This window comes from Suillus subaureus, assembly GCF_016647635.1.
Source record: "Suillus subaureus strain MN1 chromosome Unknown BJ212scaffold_14, whole genome shotgun sequence".
NCBI classification, from domain to species: domain Eukaryota; kingdom Fungi; phylum Basidiomycota; class Agaricomycetes; order Boletales; family Suillaceae; genus Suillus; species Suillus subaureus.
In genome coordinates, this window is record NW_024538570.1 from 542001 (window position 1) to 561722 (window position 19722).

At 44.6% G+C, this 19722-nt stretch overlaps 6 protein-coding genes across 6 annotated transcripts; 5 read left to right on the forward strand and 1 right to left on the reverse strand.

Moving 5' to 3' along the window:
* The first annotated feature begins 1715 nt into the window (after window positions 1-1715).
* BJ212DRAFT_1351593 (uncharacterized protein) lies at window positions 1716-2814 on the forward strand. The gene is made up of 5 exons (XM_041335536.1): window positions 1716-1982; window positions 2047-2178; window positions 2228-2478; window positions 2509-2533; window positions 2595-2814. Exons 1-5 carry the CDS (start codon window positions 1727-1729, stop codon window positions 2630-2632), a joined length of 702 nt encoding a protein of 233 aa, XP_041193636.1. The 5' UTR covers window positions 1716-1726; the 3' UTR covers window positions 2633-2814.
* An 8161-nt stretch (window positions 2815-10975) lies between these two features.
* BJ212DRAFT_1216342 (uncharacterized protein) lies at window positions 10976-11224 on the forward strand (the record flags this gene model as incomplete). The annotated part of the gene is made up of 1 exon (XM_041329309.1): window positions 10976-11224. A coding segment is annotated over one exon (249 nt), but the record flags the coding sequence as incomplete, so codon positions are not given.
* Window positions 11225-11974: 750 nt separating this feature from the next.
* Window positions 11975-12190, forward strand: BJ212DRAFT_1240037 (uncharacterized protein; the record flags this gene model as incomplete). Its single annotated transcript, XM_041329577.1, has 1 exon — window positions 11975-12190. A coding segment is annotated over one exon (216 nt), but the record flags the coding sequence as incomplete, so codon positions are not given.
* Window positions 12191-12283: 93 nt separating this feature from the next.
* Window positions 12284-13870, forward strand: BJ212DRAFT_1446754 (uncharacterized protein; the record flags this gene model as incomplete). Its single annotated transcript, XM_041338297.1, has 6 exons — window positions 12284-12307; window positions 12332-12538; window positions 12592-12788; window positions 13040-13202; window positions 13250-13276; window positions 13493-13870. The coding sequence occupies 6 exons, from the start codon at window positions 12284-12286 to the stop codon at window positions 13868-13870; spliced, it is 996 nt and encodes a 331-aa protein (XP_041193639.1).
* A 160-nt stretch (window positions 13871-14030) lies between these two features.
* On the forward strand, window positions 14031-14389 carry BJ212DRAFT_1270704 (uncharacterized protein; the record flags this gene model as incomplete). The annotated part of the gene is made up of 3 exons (XM_041330909.1): window positions 14031-14082; window positions 14147-14258; window positions 14311-14389. The coding sequence occupies 3 exons, from the start codon at window positions 14031-14033 to the stop codon at window positions 14387-14389; spliced, it is 243 nt and encodes an 80-aa protein (XP_041193640.1).
* Window positions 14390-17428: 3039 nt separating this feature from the next.
* BJ212DRAFT_1480446 (uncharacterized protein) lies at window positions 17429-18405 on the reverse strand (the record flags this gene model as incomplete). Its single annotated transcript, XM_041340088.1, has 5 exons — window positions 17429-17571; window positions 17624-17840; window positions 18000-18080; window positions 18125-18221; window positions 18272-18405. 5 exons carry the CDS (start codon window positions 18403-18405, stop codon window positions 17429-17431), a joined length of 672 nt encoding a protein of 223 aa, XP_041193641.1.
* Window positions 18406-19722: the final 1317 nt, after the last annotated feature.

A 19722-nucleotide genomic window follows, 5' to 3' on the forward strand; every position in this document is an offset into this window, starting at 1 on the left:
TTTTGAAGCATCCTTTGCGTAGGAACCTCCGCTCTCGACTGAGCCTCGCGATGCAGATAACCTTCTTGGTGGTCCAGAGAGTATCTCGCCTGACAACATTACTGCGGAATTTGCAGTTCTCGAGGAGTTGAAAAGGTGAGGGTGACAGATGGGACAAAGCAACATTGATGTCGTCGTTAGGACCTTTGTATTATGCGTGGTTAAGGGTAAAGATGAGAGAGGGTCAATATTATGAGCACGGTCACAAGAACTAATATTGATACTGATGAGGGCAGTGGACGTGAAAAGACTAAAAGTGAGGATTTGGAATCAAATCGAAATATACTTAGCAAGTTGTCGATTCGTTTTGTGTGTGGAAAAGTCTGGCTCGTTCTTGAATTGAGAGAGGTCGAGGAGATGGTATGAGACACCGTTGACACTAATATTGGATCTCTTAAGCGAGTGACCTTCGCGATGAAGAGATCTTGGATGAAGCTGTGAATGCCGAAGTTGTAGGTAGAGTCTAGGCCCGCCCCAGAAGGAGCTTCTTTCAAAGGCTGTACCTATCGGCTGGGGAGGGACGGGAATGAGAAGTTTATCTGTGGGAACGTTAAGTTCTCCTGCGTCTCTGCGTTGTCGAAGAGACGCATTATCATTATTGGCAGAAGTGTGGTCGATAAATTGCCTGTAGAAGAAGTGGCTGAAGGGCCGGGAAGAGGAGTGATGAAGGCCATGTATAAAGCGTCTCGTAATCTCCGGGGTCGTCGATGATCGGGAAGGATGGACAAAAATCGTCGAGCAATGCGCATGAGCGCAGAGAAGAAGAAAGAATGGGGAATCAATATCAAGATTCAATTTTTGAGGCAAGTACTTCGTTAGCACGCGTGGGAGTCGTGGAGGATCCTCACGTGGGCATGCTTACAAAGGCAGTGTTTCACATCAACGCTCGATCCGCTCTGGAAGGGTCACATCATGGTAGTCCACATAGCCTAGCGGCTTTCTGCCCCCTAAAGCACTGCAATTGCAGCAAAATCTTGCATCAATATGGCAAGGGCGCCTGTAAGCTGTGACACTGGCACTGTGTAGCTCTGTATAGCTCTGTACAGAACATAGTTTACTGATCGGCATTTGTTGCTTCCTCCTCACGCAGGTAATAGCAGGGTACCTAGACCTAATTCACTTGCTTGCTTCTCGCCTTCCATGGTACACATGCACCGAGTTAATGGCGCCCTGCAGCAGTACTTAACTTGAAGATGTCGGACAGACGTCCTCACGGAGCCCATTCCGCGCTTCCACCTTTGAAATGCACTTCGTAGACCTCGTCAAAATCGTGAGCCAACCTCCATTGCTCTCCAGGGTCTCGTTGATCTCGCAGCGCTTGAGTCCTACTACTCTACTCCTCGCAACTATCTTCGGCCAGACTGTGATCACGTGTTTTGCATGAGGCTTCACCGCAGGAATCTTGTTCACAGGGGTTCTCACACTACCCGATCATATCGTTCATCTGATCGTAGAGTATCCGACCATGCTGACCTTGATAGTTACGCTGATCTCAACCACCTTGTCGATTATTACTTCGATGTGCGTCTTCCTCTGAACGTTCAGTCCGAAATCTTACCCTTCTGTTATTGCACAGGTTCTTCACATTTGCCGTCAAAGAAGCGCTTCGGCATCACCTCTCAGGGCCGATGACACTGTTCAAGCTTCGCACTGCAATAGCGCTGAGCAGGCCGACCTGGGTATTTAAATGGAGATCTCTCAAGCTATCGGCCCTCACGCTGGCGGTTTATGCAGTGGTCACATTTCTGAATACGGAGTTTGTACTATTCTCAACGAACCCAGCAGAGATATGTTTGACGCTGGTTTGTGCAGTTGGAGCACTTTGCTCTTACCCACTCTTGTACAATGGCCTGTTGCAACGTTCGGTACGGAACTAGATTTTAAATCTGTTGCGTTTGTGGACCAGTTGAGTACGGACCTCAATACCCCGGAAGCAAACACTGGTATGTCACTGTTTCAATTTCAATGGCCAGCAACAGTTGGAGTGCTCAAGAGGAACCGTTCTAGTACAAGCAACTGCGTTTAAAACCATCAATGTCTTGACTCTCCTCAGTGGTATTACTGCGGTTGACATTCAAGGAGGTGTGCAAACGAGTAGTATGTTCAGCTTCAACGGAGTTTCATACAATCAGTCGACTGGTGAGTACTTCGGCACCTAAAGATGATGCGTTCACTTAAAACTCCAAAGGTGGGGTTCTTCCTGCGATAGAGGAATACTCTGGATCGTCAAACCCGCCGGGTCCTGATGTTGGCTTAGCGTTTTCTGGGGGACGAGTACCAGTTAATACCAGTTTTGACTGGGGACACCTCGGACGCGATGCAGGCACTCAAGGGGTTGCGAAGAACTACACTGTTACACAGCAGGGTGTCTCAGCAAATGTTACATGCCAACCGATGGACCGCAGTCAAAATGCATTTAGTGTCTACCCAATAGCGACGGTAGGACCGAATATCACGTTCTTCACGTAGGAAGCCGTTGCAAATTGTTCCAGAAGTGCGTTTATCTCTGCCACGAACTCGTCCACAGCTAATCAGCTCTAGATTTAAGCTCGCAGATCTACTTCACTGCTGGCAACTTGAAAGGTCAAATTAACAATGCAACCGACGGATTGCTCCCCGTTGTTGTATGTCCAGACCCAAACTCGACGACATTCAACCCATATAAGTTTGGTGCGGCTTTTTTTATATTCCTTCGGTGTCTTGTGAGTAAACTGTCTGCAGATGTTTTTATGACTGGCTTGTACAAGTATGGCTTTCTGCCAACGACCGTTTGCGAGATCGTTCGATACTCTTCCAGATCCACCTGACTTGCTCCTTTTTTTGCCTTTCACCTCCTCTCTGACCTCCTCCTGCACCTCATCCCCATCATAATTGCTGCCAACATCTGGAATATCTTTCCCATCTTCATCTGCCATCTCTTTCTCCTCCACCATCTGTTGCTCCAAGGCCTCATTCGCATTTTGCAGCATCCGAGTCTCCTCCTGAAGCTTATGCATTGACTCCTTCAACTCCTCATTGAGCTGTTTCTGCTCTGCAAGCTTCTGTAACTCCCCCTCCAGCTGCTGCTTTAATTCTGCCTCCTCACTCCTTGGCTTCTCCACCAGCTGCTTCATCTCCTCCTCTTCCTGCCTTTGTCTCTCTTCTTCCTTGGATGTTTCATCCTCCGCTATTCTCTCTTCCCCATCTGCATGAGTGCAAGCATCATCTGGGGCTTCAGCTGTGGCATTGTGGGAAATTTTGTGCTGCCCCTCCCTTGCCTTGAGGACACACATAACCCTCCCTCTGACAGTGTCAACCGCCTCTCCAACAAGGTTGAGGATCTTGATATCCAATATTGAGATGCCAATGTAAGTGGGTGTGTTAGGGGTGACTTCATCTTCCTCATATTTGATGGCCTGCTTATATTCTCTGAGCAGTAATCCAAGACCTAGGGTGACCTGCATTCCTGATGGCAGGCCAGTGATATTGGCAGATGTTGCCATTTCCAGGAACACCTGCACCATGCCATCCTTGGAGTGTATAGCACTTGGAAGGTATGATCCTTCCCAAGACCACGTTGCCCAGGTAGGCCAGTCTTTTTGCTCCTCTGAACCTTGTTCCTGGATGGAGTCAGTATTAATTTTTACTTGTTCAATCACCAGCCTACCTTGCATAAGTCTCTGATACCTTCCACTAACAATAGGTATCCATTGTGGCTGCTGAGGGACTTCAAGAAGGACACACAATCCCTCATAGGCACAGCTGCTGGTGCACCTGCTTGAGTGCAGGATGGTTGAGTGGCCAGTCCTTTAGTATGTCCTGTGGAGGGTGGTGCAGCTGAATTGTTGTCTGAGGAATCACTCTTGGCCGGCCCTGTGGTATGTGGTGTGGGGTGCATGCTGGCTGATACATTGGAGGCAGGCTGGATCCTGGCTGGCAGTTCAGTACATGCTGTAGGACAAGGGTGTGGCATGGCTGAGGTTTGTTCCTCATCTTTGTCATCAATTTCCACATACTCCTTTTGAATTTTCTTCTCCTTGTGAGGAACTGTGTTCTCCAGGTGTGCTCTACTCATATCACCAAGCTTTCCTGCAACAAAAATAACCAGTTTTTGCTTTGTGGCCCTTCTTGTGTCCCAATGAGCCCAGAGGTTATTGATGTCACTTGCCCTCAAATGAGAAGGGTCCCTCAGCAGGAAGTCCTTTGGAAGACAATCCAAATCTAGGTACAATCTTTGGTTGGCGACTACCTCATGCCAAGGTACTGGCTTGGCACTCTTAGTGAAGACTTCTGCTTGACTGACTGTAAGTCCCACAAAAGCTAGCCGCGTAGACATTGACTCACTGTATGATGCATGGAAGATTCGGCAAACTAATTCTTGTTGTCCTTTGGTATTGATGCCAGCATGGGAAGGGAGTTTTGGATAGCCTTTCTTGTCCAGGACAAGTTCAGGTAAGATGGCCTTTGTATCATCATCCTCATCTTCATCAGACTCTTCATCAGTGTCGTCAGGATCTTATTATTTCTTAGTTATTATGTAGTCAAAACCAAAATGCACGCTCACAGAATTGTAACTTAGACCACTTGGCAAATTTATCAAAACCTTCAGATGACCATTCCTTGTTTCCTTGAGAACTTTGGGTGAATGGTTTTTTGTTATTGATAGGCTTGGACTTGTGGCTGAATAACATCACCATTGCATCAATGTACTGTAAGATGATGTGTCAAATATTGCACTCACATAACAACATTCAACATCTGATTGGAATTTTTCTTGTGACTGACAAACATCACAATCTGACACCCCATAGTACGACGAACTTGTTCTGTAAATTCTTCGAGGACTCTTTTGAGGTTCCACTTTCAATACCTGCCAATGTACATAGTTAGAGGATTCTGAATGATAAATATGAACACTTACATTGCTTGGGAGTCTACTGGTGCACCTTCTCTGTTCCACTTTTCCTTCACATCCTCAACTTCCTTTTGTTATGCAGGGGTCATGTTTTTGAACCAATCCCTCGCATGTCCTGTACGGAACTTGATTGAATTTTTTACCCCTAATTTTGACTGCTCCTCCTTATCATAGCAATCTATTTCCTGCTTAAACAGCTTCTGAGTGACATCAAAGGAAGTGGCTTCCTTCTTGTAGAATCCTGCATCCTTGGGATGGGCTGCTCCCTCTCTCTCCTCAGGAGACACACCAGATGTTTGGTCATCCTGTTCATCTCCCAAGATGTTTTCTTCAGCATGTATATCATCTTTGTTGGTTAAGAACTGCAGGTAGTACCGCCTAATAGACTTTGTAACCAGTAAAAAAAGTCCTATTATATACCAAGCAAGCCATACTAACCTTTTTTAAAGCCTTCAGCAAGAGAACAGGATCCTTGAGTGACTTATTTCTTCCAAGGATTTGATCCTGTATTGTCCTTACAATGTTTCAATGCATTGGCAGCGAAGCAGAGACAAACCCATCCTGGTGGAGAGCCAGAATTCCCTCAAAGGATTCGCACCATTCATCCATGATGAGTTAAACAAAGAAAGTAAGATGGCAGAAAAATGTTAAGGGTATGTTGGATGTAGCTAAGGGTATGCTGGACGTAGTTAAGGGCATGCTCAACATAGCCAATGGTCAGCCACAAAGTGGACAGTAAGCCAAATTTGTCCAAATGCGATCACGTGATGTGTGACTCGGGTTTTTAATTATTCCAATATGTGCTTGCCATGGAAAACAAACAAACTTGTAATTAATGAAACTAGTAATCAATGTGCAAATTGAGTGGGCCAACATACTAAAGAATTTGCAAAAACATCTACAAAAGTCACTACTCTCTGCGTGGTCTCTTTGTAGTCCCTGTCACCTCTCTAGACCTTGGCCACTTGCTTTCAGAGCTGAAAGACACAGACATAAGAGCCGAAGACAGAACAGACAGTGGGGGAGGAAAAATGATGGGAGAGGACTGGAACCAGCGGCTGGCCTTACTTCTAGCAGCATTGATAATGAAGCCAGGAGGCTTCTCAATTGTGAATTTGTGGGGAGGCTTGTGCTGCCTCTTACCACAATTAGTGTACGTGCAACAATATACATACCTAGCAACAGTAGTCTGGTCTGGAGAGTCAATGTTGTGAGACTTGTCAACAACCATCACAGCCACCTTCTGCGACCAGCTATTAGTGGACCTGCAGAGAGGACATTGCCCAGGCACTTTGATGCCCCACGGCTGTGTCTGCGCATGGGCACGTGCAAAGGTTGTGATAACTAACTGGGGACTGTCTGCAATGTCATCCTTGGTCATCAAGATGACCCTAGAATGTTGTCCAAGATGAGTGGAGAGGGAGAGCAGGGTGGGAAACACCTTGCACAGATCGAGTTGCTTGACTACAACAAGCTCTGCCATGGCCAATAAGAAGTTTGAGGCAACCAAAGGTTGGAAGTGAGTTGCAGGAAATATGGTGGTGGAGGCTACATCGAGGTCCAGGACAGCAGCCTTGAGCTCGACAAATGAGTCCTCATAGGCTACAGTAGTGCTGCACACAAGAAAAACCAGGATGGTGCCTTTGAGGATAGAAGTATAAGGGCAGAAGACAGTAGATAGAACCTAGATAATGAAATTAGTGAAGAACAGACTGAATATGCGCATACATACCTGGGAGACACTCATAGCAACAAAATTACCATTCACTTTACCAGCAAACAACCACCTGCTATCTTGCTCAGAGTGATTGGAAAAAAATGCAAACACATGGCCTGTGTGTCCCAGGTGTTAAGTAAGTGCAGCAACGTGTGCTTGCTGTGTGCGAGTATATGTGTCGATCTTCTCATGCATCACAACATCAAATGAAACTTCAAGAAAAATATACCCACTGTTAGGGTAAAAATGCTGGAGGTATTGGTCAAGGAGGGGAACGGGCGTAATTACCTTGTCATGTGCACCAATGATGAAATGAATCAAGGCGATGGGAGTAGAGGTGAATAGCACGCACGTTGCAGTCTCAAATTTGCCATTGAGCTGGAGAAAATGTGGAAGGAGCGGCTGCCCTCCTTGTGCTGGCAAGTTGCCACAGTAGAAACCCTGTAGTCAGTAAATTAATAGCACCGCAAAAACAAAGAAAAATGAGTACTTACAAAGTAGGGAGCAGGTGTTCTGACATTGTGCTGAGAATGACAGGAAAGGCCCAGGAAAAAGACATCGGCATGTTGAACAGCCTGCACATATCTGGCAGGGATGTCAATGCACTGACTGCACATGACGCGTGGACAAGCATTGCACTTGTACAGTAAGATATTGTCTTCTGTGCCATCGCAGCAGATCATGCACCACTGACCACCAATGAGCCAAGACAGATGAAAGGGAAGGAGTACTTACAAGGCTGTGTGTCTCTGCAGCCACCTCAGGCTCTGGAGACACATTTTCCAAAGGCTGTGGCGCAGGTGAAACAATGGGAGAACCAAGAGGTCCTCCAAGTCTCTCAGCAGTCCCTCCTGCACAGTGCTTCTTGGCAATGTTCTTCTTGGGTGGCATGGACAGCACGCAGAATTGGTACTGGCTGAAGTTGAGAGCAAAGATAATTACTATATATATATATGGAATGCCTTGAAACGGCAGAAATCGTCAAGGCTTGCTACTTAGTGAGAACGGGAAAGAAACAGACTTGGGAAGATTCCCAACTTGAGGTCATGTGTTTGTGGGACATCAACCAAACAGGACATGTCAACAATGCATATGCGCACTGGGTCATGTGATTGCGTGAAATCACTGGCATTGTGTGTACATAAACAAGGTCAAATATTCTGTGGCATATAACCAGCCTACAACACTTTCACATGGTTCAAGTTCTTCTTTGCACTGCTCACCACACTTTACTGCCTCTTGCTCTACTCTTCTCACCACATACTGTGCTCATACCATTAGCCACTTATACAGGCTGCAGCTGTGTAAGTGGCTAATGGTTCACTGAGCATTTCAATGCATACCAAGGTAGGTATCTACTTATCTTAAGTTCCTTGCTCAACACATTCTTTTATCTAGGTTATATTTTACAAAGGTGAGTCATTCATTTTGCTTGTCTTTTGCTTACTTCATTCTTCTTTGTAGTGTTAGTCATTGTCACTCTTACCCGTTCTGTGGACTCATTGTCTAGGGTGAGCTTTATCTTTGGTTCATCATTGCTAACTCTTTCCCATCTCTATAGTATTCTGGAGTTTAGTGGGTGTGCGCAGGCGTTGCACTGGAGAAGGTGAGCCTTATCTTTTGTTTAACTTTGCTAATTCTTTTTCATATCTATAGTATTCTGGACTTTGTTTCTGGCAGCAGGTTGGGAGGTTTAGTGCACACAATGGTGCGCCTAAACTCCCTTGCCTTATAACAATTGGTTCTGGGGGTGGCCTGGGAGGCTTAGTGCCCACAATGGTGCGCCTAAGCTCCCTTGCCTCTTAACATTTGGTTCTGGGGGCTTTGGCACTATGGGTGCAATTTTTGCCCATTTTCAAATGAGGTATTCAATTGTTCTTTTCTTAACTATTGCTGACATTGTTTTACAGATATTTTCCCCAGCAATCTTGGACAAAGGGCTTTGACGCTATGGGTACAATTTTTGCCCATTTTCAAAATGAGGTATTCAATCACTCTTTTCTTAACTATCGCTGATGTTGTTTTGCAGATATTTTCCCCAGCAATCTTGGACAAAAAGGTAGATTTAGGTATATTTACTTCGCCAGTACTGACTGGCATTAATAGATCGTCCTTACCTTTATTTACACTATTAGTTACTGGCAGTACAAGACCGCCATGGAGTGGGCCCCTCCGTGGCAGCCTTGTATTAGCAATTCTTAAAATTTGACCTTAATTTAAACTGTATGCTATGTAACGTATGAAACTCTAGTCAATAGTATTATTTCCTGTAATGCAGTCACCTTGGCGCTACACCTCATGAAATCATGTGACCTTCTGAATTCAATCATGTGACCGATCTTCGTCCATCTCCCACATTAAGCTTCCCGGAGGATACTCCTGGTCCTGGTCTAAGCACAATACTAGTACTACTTTAAGAGACATCCAGACATACCACCTGCCTTTGTCTTCTAACTCCCAAGTAAAGGGTTAGAACATGCAACCCAGATACCCTCGTTCTGGTATTCATCCACATGAGCCTTGAAGATATGTCTCTGGACAAAGTTTTGCAGGTGCTCATTGGCAAAGTTGACACAGGACTGATCAAGGGAGTTGGGGCGACTACTGTCAGCATCTCACAATCAGTACATCTTGCTGTTCTTGATTTATTACATTTTGGTTACCATGGAAGATTATATAGCGATACCCTGTTTGTTCTGCCTGCTACTAGGGACAAATGGCTTGTCTGGTACGTTCAAACTGTTTTCCTGACAACCTTCCCATTTGCTCACTAGTGTGAGGGATTTAGAGCATCTCATCCCAGGCTCCAGCTGATAATGCGTGAGTTTTCCTTGTTGTATCTTATGCATCCAGTGTTGGATTAGAGTCAGCACTGTGTACCTCTTGCTAGTCTAGCGCTTTGGGATTTGCATTGTATGCGACATCTGTTTATATTCCGTGTATATGGTCTATCCCTACACTAATCTGGCCTGACTATTTTCTCATTTCCACAGTGAATGTAGTATACAAAATTCTATTATTGTGAGATGCGATAGGAAATGTCCGAAGGTGTGCGGAACGCTTGTACTTGATAAATATCACCTTGAGTGTTTTTTGCAATGACCGCTAGCCAAATTGCTTTGGTAACTATCCTTGTATTTGCTGTTTTGGTTAGATTAACATTGAAATGAATAACGTCCATTTATGGTTTAGATCACATGCTCTTGAAAAAATTTCCAATTACCAGTTCATCTTTCTGTCCCATCTTTCTGTCTCACCTTTCTGTCCTACAATGGGGGATCCCATTGCCACACTGGCCAAAAGCCTTGCTAGCTGTGTGGATGAGCTACTGCACAATTCCTCACCTTATGAATTGTTCATGCAGACCAAATTTGATGATAGATTACTGCAAAGAGCCAAGTAAGCAACATCTGAGCTGCAGTTCCAGGACAACTGAATGGCTTTAATGTAAGGATGAGGCTGTGGGACCAGTGGCAGAATATTATATTGTCTACTAGTGATTGTACTGGTGTCAAGGCAACTATCATTACCGACATTGAAATTTCCAAGGCTGCGGTCATAATAGCTTATGCTGCAGTTAATAGTTGTACATTTTTATTTGATTCTGGTGTCTGTCCAGCTTTGAAGGTTTGATCTCAGTACAAGCCAATTGGGATGTTGATCGGTTTTCTGACTGTGCCAAGATGTTGCCGAATCCATTGAATGCTAATGGGCAACAAAGACATAAACTGGCCAAATATTTTAAGGCTCCTTCATTTGGTCGCATAACTGAGCCTACCACATTTGTTGACAAGCATGGAAAGATATTGGCTTGGTATTTGCCAGAGATTTTGGTGCCTGATTGAATGGTACACCTCTCGCAGATATGGCTGACACACCTTAAATGAGTTATATTTAGGAATGTATCAATCACTCCATCAAATTGCTTAGACCCATCCTCAATCAGTCTTTGCCTAAGGCAACAAAGGAGGCAAAGCAGCCTTGGCATTCACGAGGTTTTGTCATACCTCCAGGTGGAGGAGAATTTGGAGCAGGACAGGTGACTTTATGCCCCAGCAGATTCATGAAATGCCAAGAGGTAAGTTTATTTTCATATCCATCTTACAACACAAATCTGACTTAATTGAGTTAAGTGGCTCCAAGATCTGTTATACCAATTGCCTTCCCTGTCGTCATCTCAAGTTCAACTTTGGTTGTCTGAAATGACGGTAATGGAACAATTTTGGTCAGCAATTACAAGTATTATTGCACCAGATCAATATCTTGCTGGTATGAGATCTGTGTCTAGCCTGAAGGGTATGGTCCAGACTTCACATCATGTTATTTGGCCCTCCATATTTTCCAGAATCAAAGTAATTGTCAACCGAGAGACACCACACCATTGGGATCCGGGAGCATCTCCATCATTCTACAACCTTCTGGTCAGCCTGGGAAAAGCTCACCAAGCTATACTTAATCTGCCTGATCTAGGTGCTGAGCTAGAATATCCCCCTGGGACTATGATTTACATTTCTGGAAGGGTTCTAGAACATGGGATTCCAGCTTGGGGTGATGGGGAGAGGGTCATAATTGCCCACTTTGTCAAAGATAAAGTTCATAATAAGCAGGACATTCCTAGGCCAAGATTTCCAATGGACTGGGAGTTTCTCAATAAAGTGGGCGCAGGTAAGGGAGGAAAACCTGTTGGTAGGAAGAATGGTAGAAAGAATGGTAGGGTGGGTAAGGGGGAGTCTAGAGGCAGTAAGTAGAGATACTTGTCCCACATCAGAAGAGGTATTTGATTAAATTGATTTGTAAATTGGAGTGGGTTTTATTTATGTAAATCCACTTTTACCATTACTTGGTGAAACATCATGTCGGGCTACAAAAGAAAATGTCTCAAGGCTGTTTCTTATTCTTTCAAAGACAGAGGTATCTTGTCGAGACAAAAAGACTTGGATGTGGGCTATGTTGCCTACAAATCAGCAAGAGGCAAGAGGGGAAAACCTTCATGGGTTGAATCTTGTGCAGATCCACTGTATGAAACATCTGCGGAGCCTTCCTCCTCCACCAGCCCAAGAAAACGAATGACAGGGATCCATACAGAGTCTCTGGGTGAAGAAGGATATCAGGTGTATCAGGAAAGTTTTGGTGACTTTGTTATGGAAGCAGAGGCTGCTCAGCAACCAAGAAGAACAAAGATATGTCTAGGAGTTCCTCCTTACCTGAGAACTGCCTTCTCAATCATGATATAGATGCAAAATGACTTCATAGCAGAGTATCTTGCTTATTGAGATGCATATCTAGACATCATCCTAGATATGGAAAAATTTGCCTGTGCTGGGATCTGTGAAACTTGTCAAAGTGCTGAGGCCACATTCAATTGTGTGACTTGTGCTGGTGACCATGGCTGGTGTCAGCCCTGTCTGATCAAATCACATCAGTCATTGCCTTTCCACAAAATCCAATTCTGGAATGGCATATGCTTCCAGGATGTCAATCTGTCCAACCAGGGATTTATATGGCACTTAGGCCATGGGGAAGAGCCTTGCCCTTCATATGGAGCTTCAAACGTTGATGGGCACCAAGATGAGAGAATGAAAGAAATTATAGATGATACAGAAGCTGACCTCTTGCCTCACGACACCACCCCCATGACTATCATATATTCATCTGGAGTGTTCACACACAATATGGCATAGTGTCATTGCCCTGGATCAAATCCTCAGCACCTGCAACTCCTAAGAGCAGGACTATTTCCTGCCAGCTCCACATGGCCCAGGACTGTTTTCACCTTCAAAGTACTGGATCATTTTCTCATTGATGCCTTGGAATGCAAGACTTTGGCCAGGAGCTTCTTTGAGAAGCTCACATGGCTAACCAATAATGCATTTCCAGATACTGTTCCAGTGAGTGAGAGTCTATACTTGTAGTTTTGCCAGAATACCAACAGCATCTGTAGGATCATTATCATGAACTCATAAGAGTATCTCGCCTGTGGCGGGACTTGAAGAACCAGAAATGGTTTGGATTTGGCCATGATATGGATTCAGGCCCTGGCCCAGGAGATCTTGCTATCTTCTGCCCTTCATGTCCACAGCCAGGAATAAACATGCCTCTTTGTTGGGAAGAGAAGTATGAAAGGCAAGTTGATTATTTGTTAGTGTGGCTGGCATTGCTTGGGTACTCTATCCTGGCCAGTACACCTGGTACAGGTGCCAGCAAAAACATGGCTGGTGCAATTTGTCTGGTGAAGAGACTGGCCAGACCAGGTGCTACATAGTGCATATTTGATACTGGCCAATATGTCTTGGCCGTGACTTCAAGTCCAGGACAAGAGTACTGGCCAGTAGGCTGCACGAAGTGTGCTCTGGCTGCTATTGTTCAACAATTTTGACTTTTGCTTACAGGTGGCTTGTCATGAAGAGATTTGTGGTAGACAGAAACTTTACTGCTCATCATATGAATATGAGACAGCCCGAACTAGACATTTTCCTCTCAGATGGTTTAGGTTATATAGTCACAGAGAGAGAATATCAAGCTCATTTGGCCTCAGCTACAGAGAGTAAAGAGGTGAGTTGGCTTATCTGTATTGTTAGTAATATATTGAATGTTAGAAGAGGTCTGCTTGTAGTAACCATCAAGCAGTCAATGCAGCAAACACAAACCGAAGTAATCTCCGAGCCACAGGGGTGGGTGCCACAGCTTGTGCTTGCCATGGTTGTTTTGTTCCCCATTGTGTAGTAGACTTTCAAAAGGGTGAACAGCAAGTCTTCTTGCACTTACTTTGGACCAAATGACCTGACAACGCAATCAATTCCAGTCACATGAATATAGATTACTCCATATGCAATGCTATTAAGCATGCTGCCAATGGAATTGACAACTCCCTGGTAATTTATGATGTGGGCTGCCAGTGGAATCTCCACTTTGCAGAACACATTAACAATTGCTCTGGCTTGAGCCTCCCTGACAACACTGAGATTGTTGCTGCAGTGGGAAAATTTCATCTCAGCGCTCATAAGCTCCTATGTTTTGCCAGATATAGCCTGAATTTCATTGTAGGAGCTGGGCAAGTTGATGGGGAAATTCTAGAGACCCTCTGGGCTCCCTTTAACAAGATTTCTCCAACAGCACGTTCTATGAGCCAAGCCCACCATCAAGAAATTCTAGATGATCATATGCAGAACTCAAATTGGAAAAAACTTGTTGGGATTTGTGAGTGGGTATATTTGGAATAAATTGCTCGGGAGATGAATGTTGTATGCAGTTAAGATGCTCTTAAAAAAGTACAAATGTGCTAAAAAGGGTGTTAATGACACTAAGGTGCCATTTGAAGAACTCACACGTTCTTTGGAATTCAGCAAAGTTTCTTCATGGGAAAAAGATGAGAAGGAAGCAATGGAACAACATGGGGAGTATCTTGACATATACCAGCTAAAGATAGATAAAGGTAAGCACTTTGGAGATTCTTCTCACTTTCACATGCTGTACATTCTGATGCTGGTGATTGGAAGCTCCTACAATGGCAGAAATTCAGCTAAAATTAGCCAAAACAGAATATGCTGATACTGGCAAAACAGGATTAATATCTTGGCTCCTCAATGGTATAAATTTAGAGGGTGCACAGTACATCATTACATTAACTTTACATTGAGGGCACATCTCAATTCAGCTCAAGGGATGCATTGAGGGTAGATATTTGGCAGCTTCCCAGAAATGCATCTGCTGTTCAAAAGGCAGCAGTAGAAGAGAAGTGACAACAACTGGCAGTGAGGATCTCAAAATTTCATGAGACAGCTGATGCCATGACAGATGGCATTGAAGTTGATACAGGTACAGAGCACATAGATGACATCAGATTTTGTGCTGCAGACGTGGAGGAGCAAGGGCAGGAAGCTGCAGATCTTGAAGTTCCTTTGGAAGGGACTGGTGAGGAAGTTGCTGCAGAAGGAATGCGTATTTGGATGCCATCATCGATACCTCACCAACATGCTTTAGCCCTTGGCCTTGGTGCTCTGCAAGCTGAAGAACTGGAGTTACGGTGGGGCCAGGCAAATGATTGCTTGGAAAAGTTATGGCAGGCTCTTGGTCACAAAGCAATAATTTACCGTCAACACTTTCAAAGTGTGGATTCAACATGGCTGGGCACAAGGTCAAAGCAAGAAGCTTATCACTGTTGAATCAAAATAGATAAGTGTGTCCGAAGCTATCAGAGGGCAAGGAATGCAATGCAGAGACTAGGAGTGGATGAAGATACTCTCCAGAATGTTTATCAAGACATTCAGCCCAGTCAGCTTAGTGTGGACCAGGAAATCACTGAGGAGAACAGATATGGGCAAGGATCGGACAGACTGGCTTGGTTTTGGAGGGTCAACAACAATCATGATCCTGACAAAGATGTCTGGATCAATGAATGTGAGTCATGTGTAATATTCATATTTTCTCACATAACAAGTATCAGTTTACAGGGTAAATTGGTTGAAAGCTAAGGCAAGATGGCAAAGGTGGGAGGAGGAGTTGAGTTTGGTACAACATGAGATGGGGTGGACAGTGGGCTGGTTTAGATATAAGAAGGCAGAATGGGAATGAAGATACCTCAAAGCCACCAAGGATGGTCATCAAGCCTATGCACAACGGCAGGTAATTTTGTGGGAAAGATTCTTACAGGATGCACAAAATGCATTCAAGGACAAGATGGTTGTAGTTACTTGACTGTTGTATTGCCTTTGCTATCTGATGTACTGATGTGTTGGCTGGATTCTCCGTCCTTATGGGAAAGTGGCCAGGACACCAAGTACGGCTTGTAGCTGTGGAAGAATCAAGTATACCAGCTGTGTAGAAGTGGGCTGGCCAGACATACCAAACAATGGTATAATATGCACCAGCTAGTGTGCATAGAGGTGGGCCAGCCAGACATGCCAAATGGTGGTACAATATGCACCAGCTGATGCATGTAGAAGTGGGCTGGCCAGATGTAGCAAATGCTAGTCCAGATGAGTGAAATCTCATCAAACTTCAGACTGGTACTGGTGAAAGGGAAACATGCTTATATCAGCCACAAAAGTAATGAATATAAAGTAAGTAAGTAAAGCTAATATCAGCCCAAAGAAAACTTAATTGTCACACTGAGACAGAGATCGAGATCTGACACACTTCATGGCCAAATTTGAACAATACTGGTCGTTGTCTCTCTTGATCTTCTTCTCTACATGCACCAGCTGGTGCATATTGTACCACCATTTGGCATGTCCAGCCAGCCCACTTCTCATGACCATGAATGGAGAGCTTTCTAGCTTCTCAAGTGCACCTGACCTTGGCAGCGAATTGACGCCTCCAAGTTTGGTGTTGATTCTGCCAAACAAGTCAATGGTGCACACTGAGACAGAGATCGAGATCTGACATACTTCATGGCCAAATTCAAACAATACTGGTTGTTTGCTCTCTCGATCTTCTTCTCTACATGCACCGGCTGGTGCATATTGTACCACCATTTGGCATGTCCAGCTGGCCCACCTCTACATACACTGGCTGGTCCATATTGTACCACCATTTGGCATGTCCAGCTGGCCCACTTCTACATGCATCGGCTGGTGCATATTGTACCACCATTTGGCACATCCAGCCGGCCCACTTCTACAGTCTGAAGTTTGATGAGATTTCACTCATCTAGACTAGCATTTGCTACATCTGGCCGGCCCACTTCTACATGCACCAGCTGGTGCATATTGTACCACCATTTGGCATGTCTGGCCGGCCCACTTCTACATGCACTGGCTGGTACATATTGTACCATCATTTGGCATGTCCAGCCAGCCCACTTCTACATACACCGGCTGGTGCATATTGTACCACCATTTGGCACCTCTGGCCAGCCCACTTCTACATGCACCAGCTGGTACCTATTGTACAGTCATTTGGCATGTCTGCAGTACCGGTTCTACATACTGTTTTGACTGAACTATGTGATACATAGATTTAAGGAGAATAATCAGATTCAAGCTGTTACAACTGCTACCAAGGTAAAATTACTAGTTGTATAATGAGAGTTCAAACATGAAAATTAAAAGATTATGATGCAATTTCAAATGTGTGATGATCAACATACTTGTTAACATAATAAGCTCGAAAAGCATCATAGGACACATGCAATGTGATGTCAAGAGGAAGGAATTGGTTGCTGTAGATAGGGATGAGGTGAGTGGCATGGTAGATGGTGTCCGCATGTATGATAGTGTGTGTAGGCGCATGGTTGGCATAGTAGGCTGGGCAAACCACCCACATTCCTGTCTCTGGGTCAGGTGAGCCCCCAATGACATCAAACCAGCACACAATGGTGCATGGGTACACTGTTCCTGCATAATCGAATGAAAAAAATGCCTGGACCCTTGCAACATCAAGCCCTCAGATTCTTTCAGTGTCTGATCCTGTATTAACAAAAACACAATCATGATGAGAAAACTCATTCTGCCACATAGGGCAGGAATGGATATGTTCTACTCGCATGCCACCAATCCCAGAAAGGTCACTTGGTGTGTAGAATCTTGAGCATGCAGAGTTGAAGACTGATATCTTTGCTTCATACCTGGGGCAGGCAGCAAGAGGGATGTCATACATGTCGAGTGTGTTGTCTGGGCATGTTTGCTCATAAAGAAAGCAGCAGATTAAGGCAGGGAGAGATGGAAGGTGCAATTTGTCAGTGAGAGCCAATACATTGCAGGCACACTTTGTTTCTGCGCATGATGCTGCATCAAACTCATAGTCCATAAATATAGCTACAAATGACACTTATGAACTGTTCAAGCAAGTTGAGTATGTGCTTGTAGAATGGTCAGGCCATGGTCAATCATTAAGTCATCGCCGTCCTCAAGATTACTTGCTTGGTTTGGTAGGGGGTCATTGGGGTCTTCATTGTTAGGGACATTGGGATTGTTTGACATACCTAAGCATGCATTAGTACTGGATAAATTTGAGAGAAAATAGTAACTACGCACCAAGAGCCTCAAGTTTGGCTGAAAGGCAGGTACCCTTCAACATTCCACGGCTTTCAAAATCAACACATGCAGTGGGGAGTTTACTAAGATGCTGGTTTGTGACCAGCATCTGACCAAGCACTTTGTATTTACTTGACTGCCTCCATGGTTCCTTCACAGCCTTGATGTGTTTGCCCTCAGTGATTGATGAGCAAAGTCCATTGGGGGCACCAAAGAGCTGGATAACATGTGCATAGTGCATAAGAGAGTGTTGTTGTGGCAGTGAAAATGTTGGAATGACACCAGAAGTCTTGAAAACCTCATGATATTGATGGAAATGAGAGATGGCATCTTGAATTTCATCCAGGGTGCACTCTGTGATGGTGTTTCAATGTACAAGGTAGCAGAACTCTAGCAATGCACAGAATGTGCGAACAACATCTGTCGGTATGTGCCCCTCAATTGCGGGAATGTAAACCTAAGTTTATCAGTAAAAGTCGTTGGTAAGAGGAATGAATTCACCTTCATGAGGGCTTTGGAGTCATCCCCTGTCCATTGCTTGAAGCCGCATCCTTGCAGAAAGCGGTGCAGACCAGAAAATGAGGCAATGGCCACAATCCTGAGTGAGAATTTAGTCAATAAGTTAGTAAAAGGATGTTAGATTCATACCTGTGATCAATATCATCTAAGATACAGTCCACTTCAGTCCTCCCATGAGTAAGCACAAGGTATTTCTCCACCCAATCCATGAGATGGTCCTTAAATGCGCCTTTGATAACTTGATGTAGGATGTCTGGGGCCATTGTTTCCTGAATGTCGGCGCATGGGAAGTCATTTGTGAAAGGCTGAATGACAGAAATGTCAACCTGACTCTAGGTCTCAGGGCGAACATGTAGACTTACAATTAAATCAGCAACTATTCCAAACTCTGTCCACAGTTCTCCATAAGTACCCACTTCAAACAAGGCTTCATGGTATTTGTGGCACCAAAGGACTGAGGTAGTGTCGAGATTATCACAATGAGAGCTGCATTTAAAAGAGAATTAGTCTTAATGCTAATGAGATAATACAAATATTTTGTCACCTTGGACACCAGAAGTGGACTATGCATGCAAGGAGAACTTGCTCCTCATAATTGGCAATGTATGGCCCCAGTCCATAAATTATGCACCAAAAATGACCATCTCCAAACTTCATGATTTCAGGTTTTTGTTACAGTAACGATTGCCCCCTATCATTTTCTCCTTTTCATTGTATTATGTCATGACTGCACTTAGCCGTGCCATCACTAGATTATCTCTTTTTACTATATCCATGTATTACAGCACGGCCGCCTCATGCCGTCGCTAGCTGACATCATTTCTCTTATCTCTGACTCGTCTCGATGACGCGTACATACCGGCCCTAAAGCAGGCTTTACCTATATAAACAGGGTCTTGTACTTAGTTAGACTTCACTTTAATCTACTAGGTTTTACCCAGAACATCCTTTGCTTAAGACCCCCAATCTTAAGTGTCTGATACCGATATTCAAGTCGGAGACACTCTCTCTAACTTGTCTTAAAGAAGCCTTACATTTGTGAGGTTACGATCCGACTCTAGACGTCACTCTTATCGAGTGTCTATTGTCGCGTCTATCCTAGTCGACCTACGGTTCACCGTAACAAAAGATTAAAGTCCTCCTACGACCCTCCCCACCAAGGAGGTTAACCAGAAACCCAGACAACCCTCTCCATCAGAGAGGTTAACCAGACTCAGCGAGAGAACGATAAATGTTCCCCTGAAACCGAAGCATCACTCGACTACACGTCAGGATGTCTACAACGACTACCGCCCCAGAATTGAAGGCCGGAGCCCCATCTACCTATGATGGAAGTCCCTCCCAAGCCCTACGATGGCTATATGCAGTTAAGGCGTACTTTGCGCTTAATGCTACCATTTATAATACCGACGATAAGAAGGTCATCACCGCCCTTGCTTACATGACAGAAGGAAGCGCTATGGGTTGGGCGCTGACCTTCTATACAGAAGTTGATAACTCCGTCGCTAAGACTTACGGGACCTTCGTGAACTTTGAAACCAAGTTCAAAGAGGCCTTCGTACCAGCCGATGCCACTGGAA

What these genes read in the sequence shown, in the direction of transcription:
- BJ212DRAFT_1351593 (XM_041335536.1), top strand. Translation starts at nt 1,727, where the DNA reads ATGGAGATCTCTCAAGCTATCGGCCCTCACGCTGGCGGTTTATGCAGT. An exon ending in TTCATACAATCAGTCGACTG is followed by an intron (nt 2,179 to 2,227) that starts GTGAGTACTTCG and finishes AAAACTCCAAAG; the next exon opens with GTGGGGTTCTTCCTGCGATA. An exon ending in CGTTGCAAATTGTTCCAGAA is followed by an intron (nt 2,534 to 2,594) that starts GTGCGTTTATCT and finishes TTAAGCTCGCAG; the next exon opens with ATCTACTTCACTGCTGGCAA.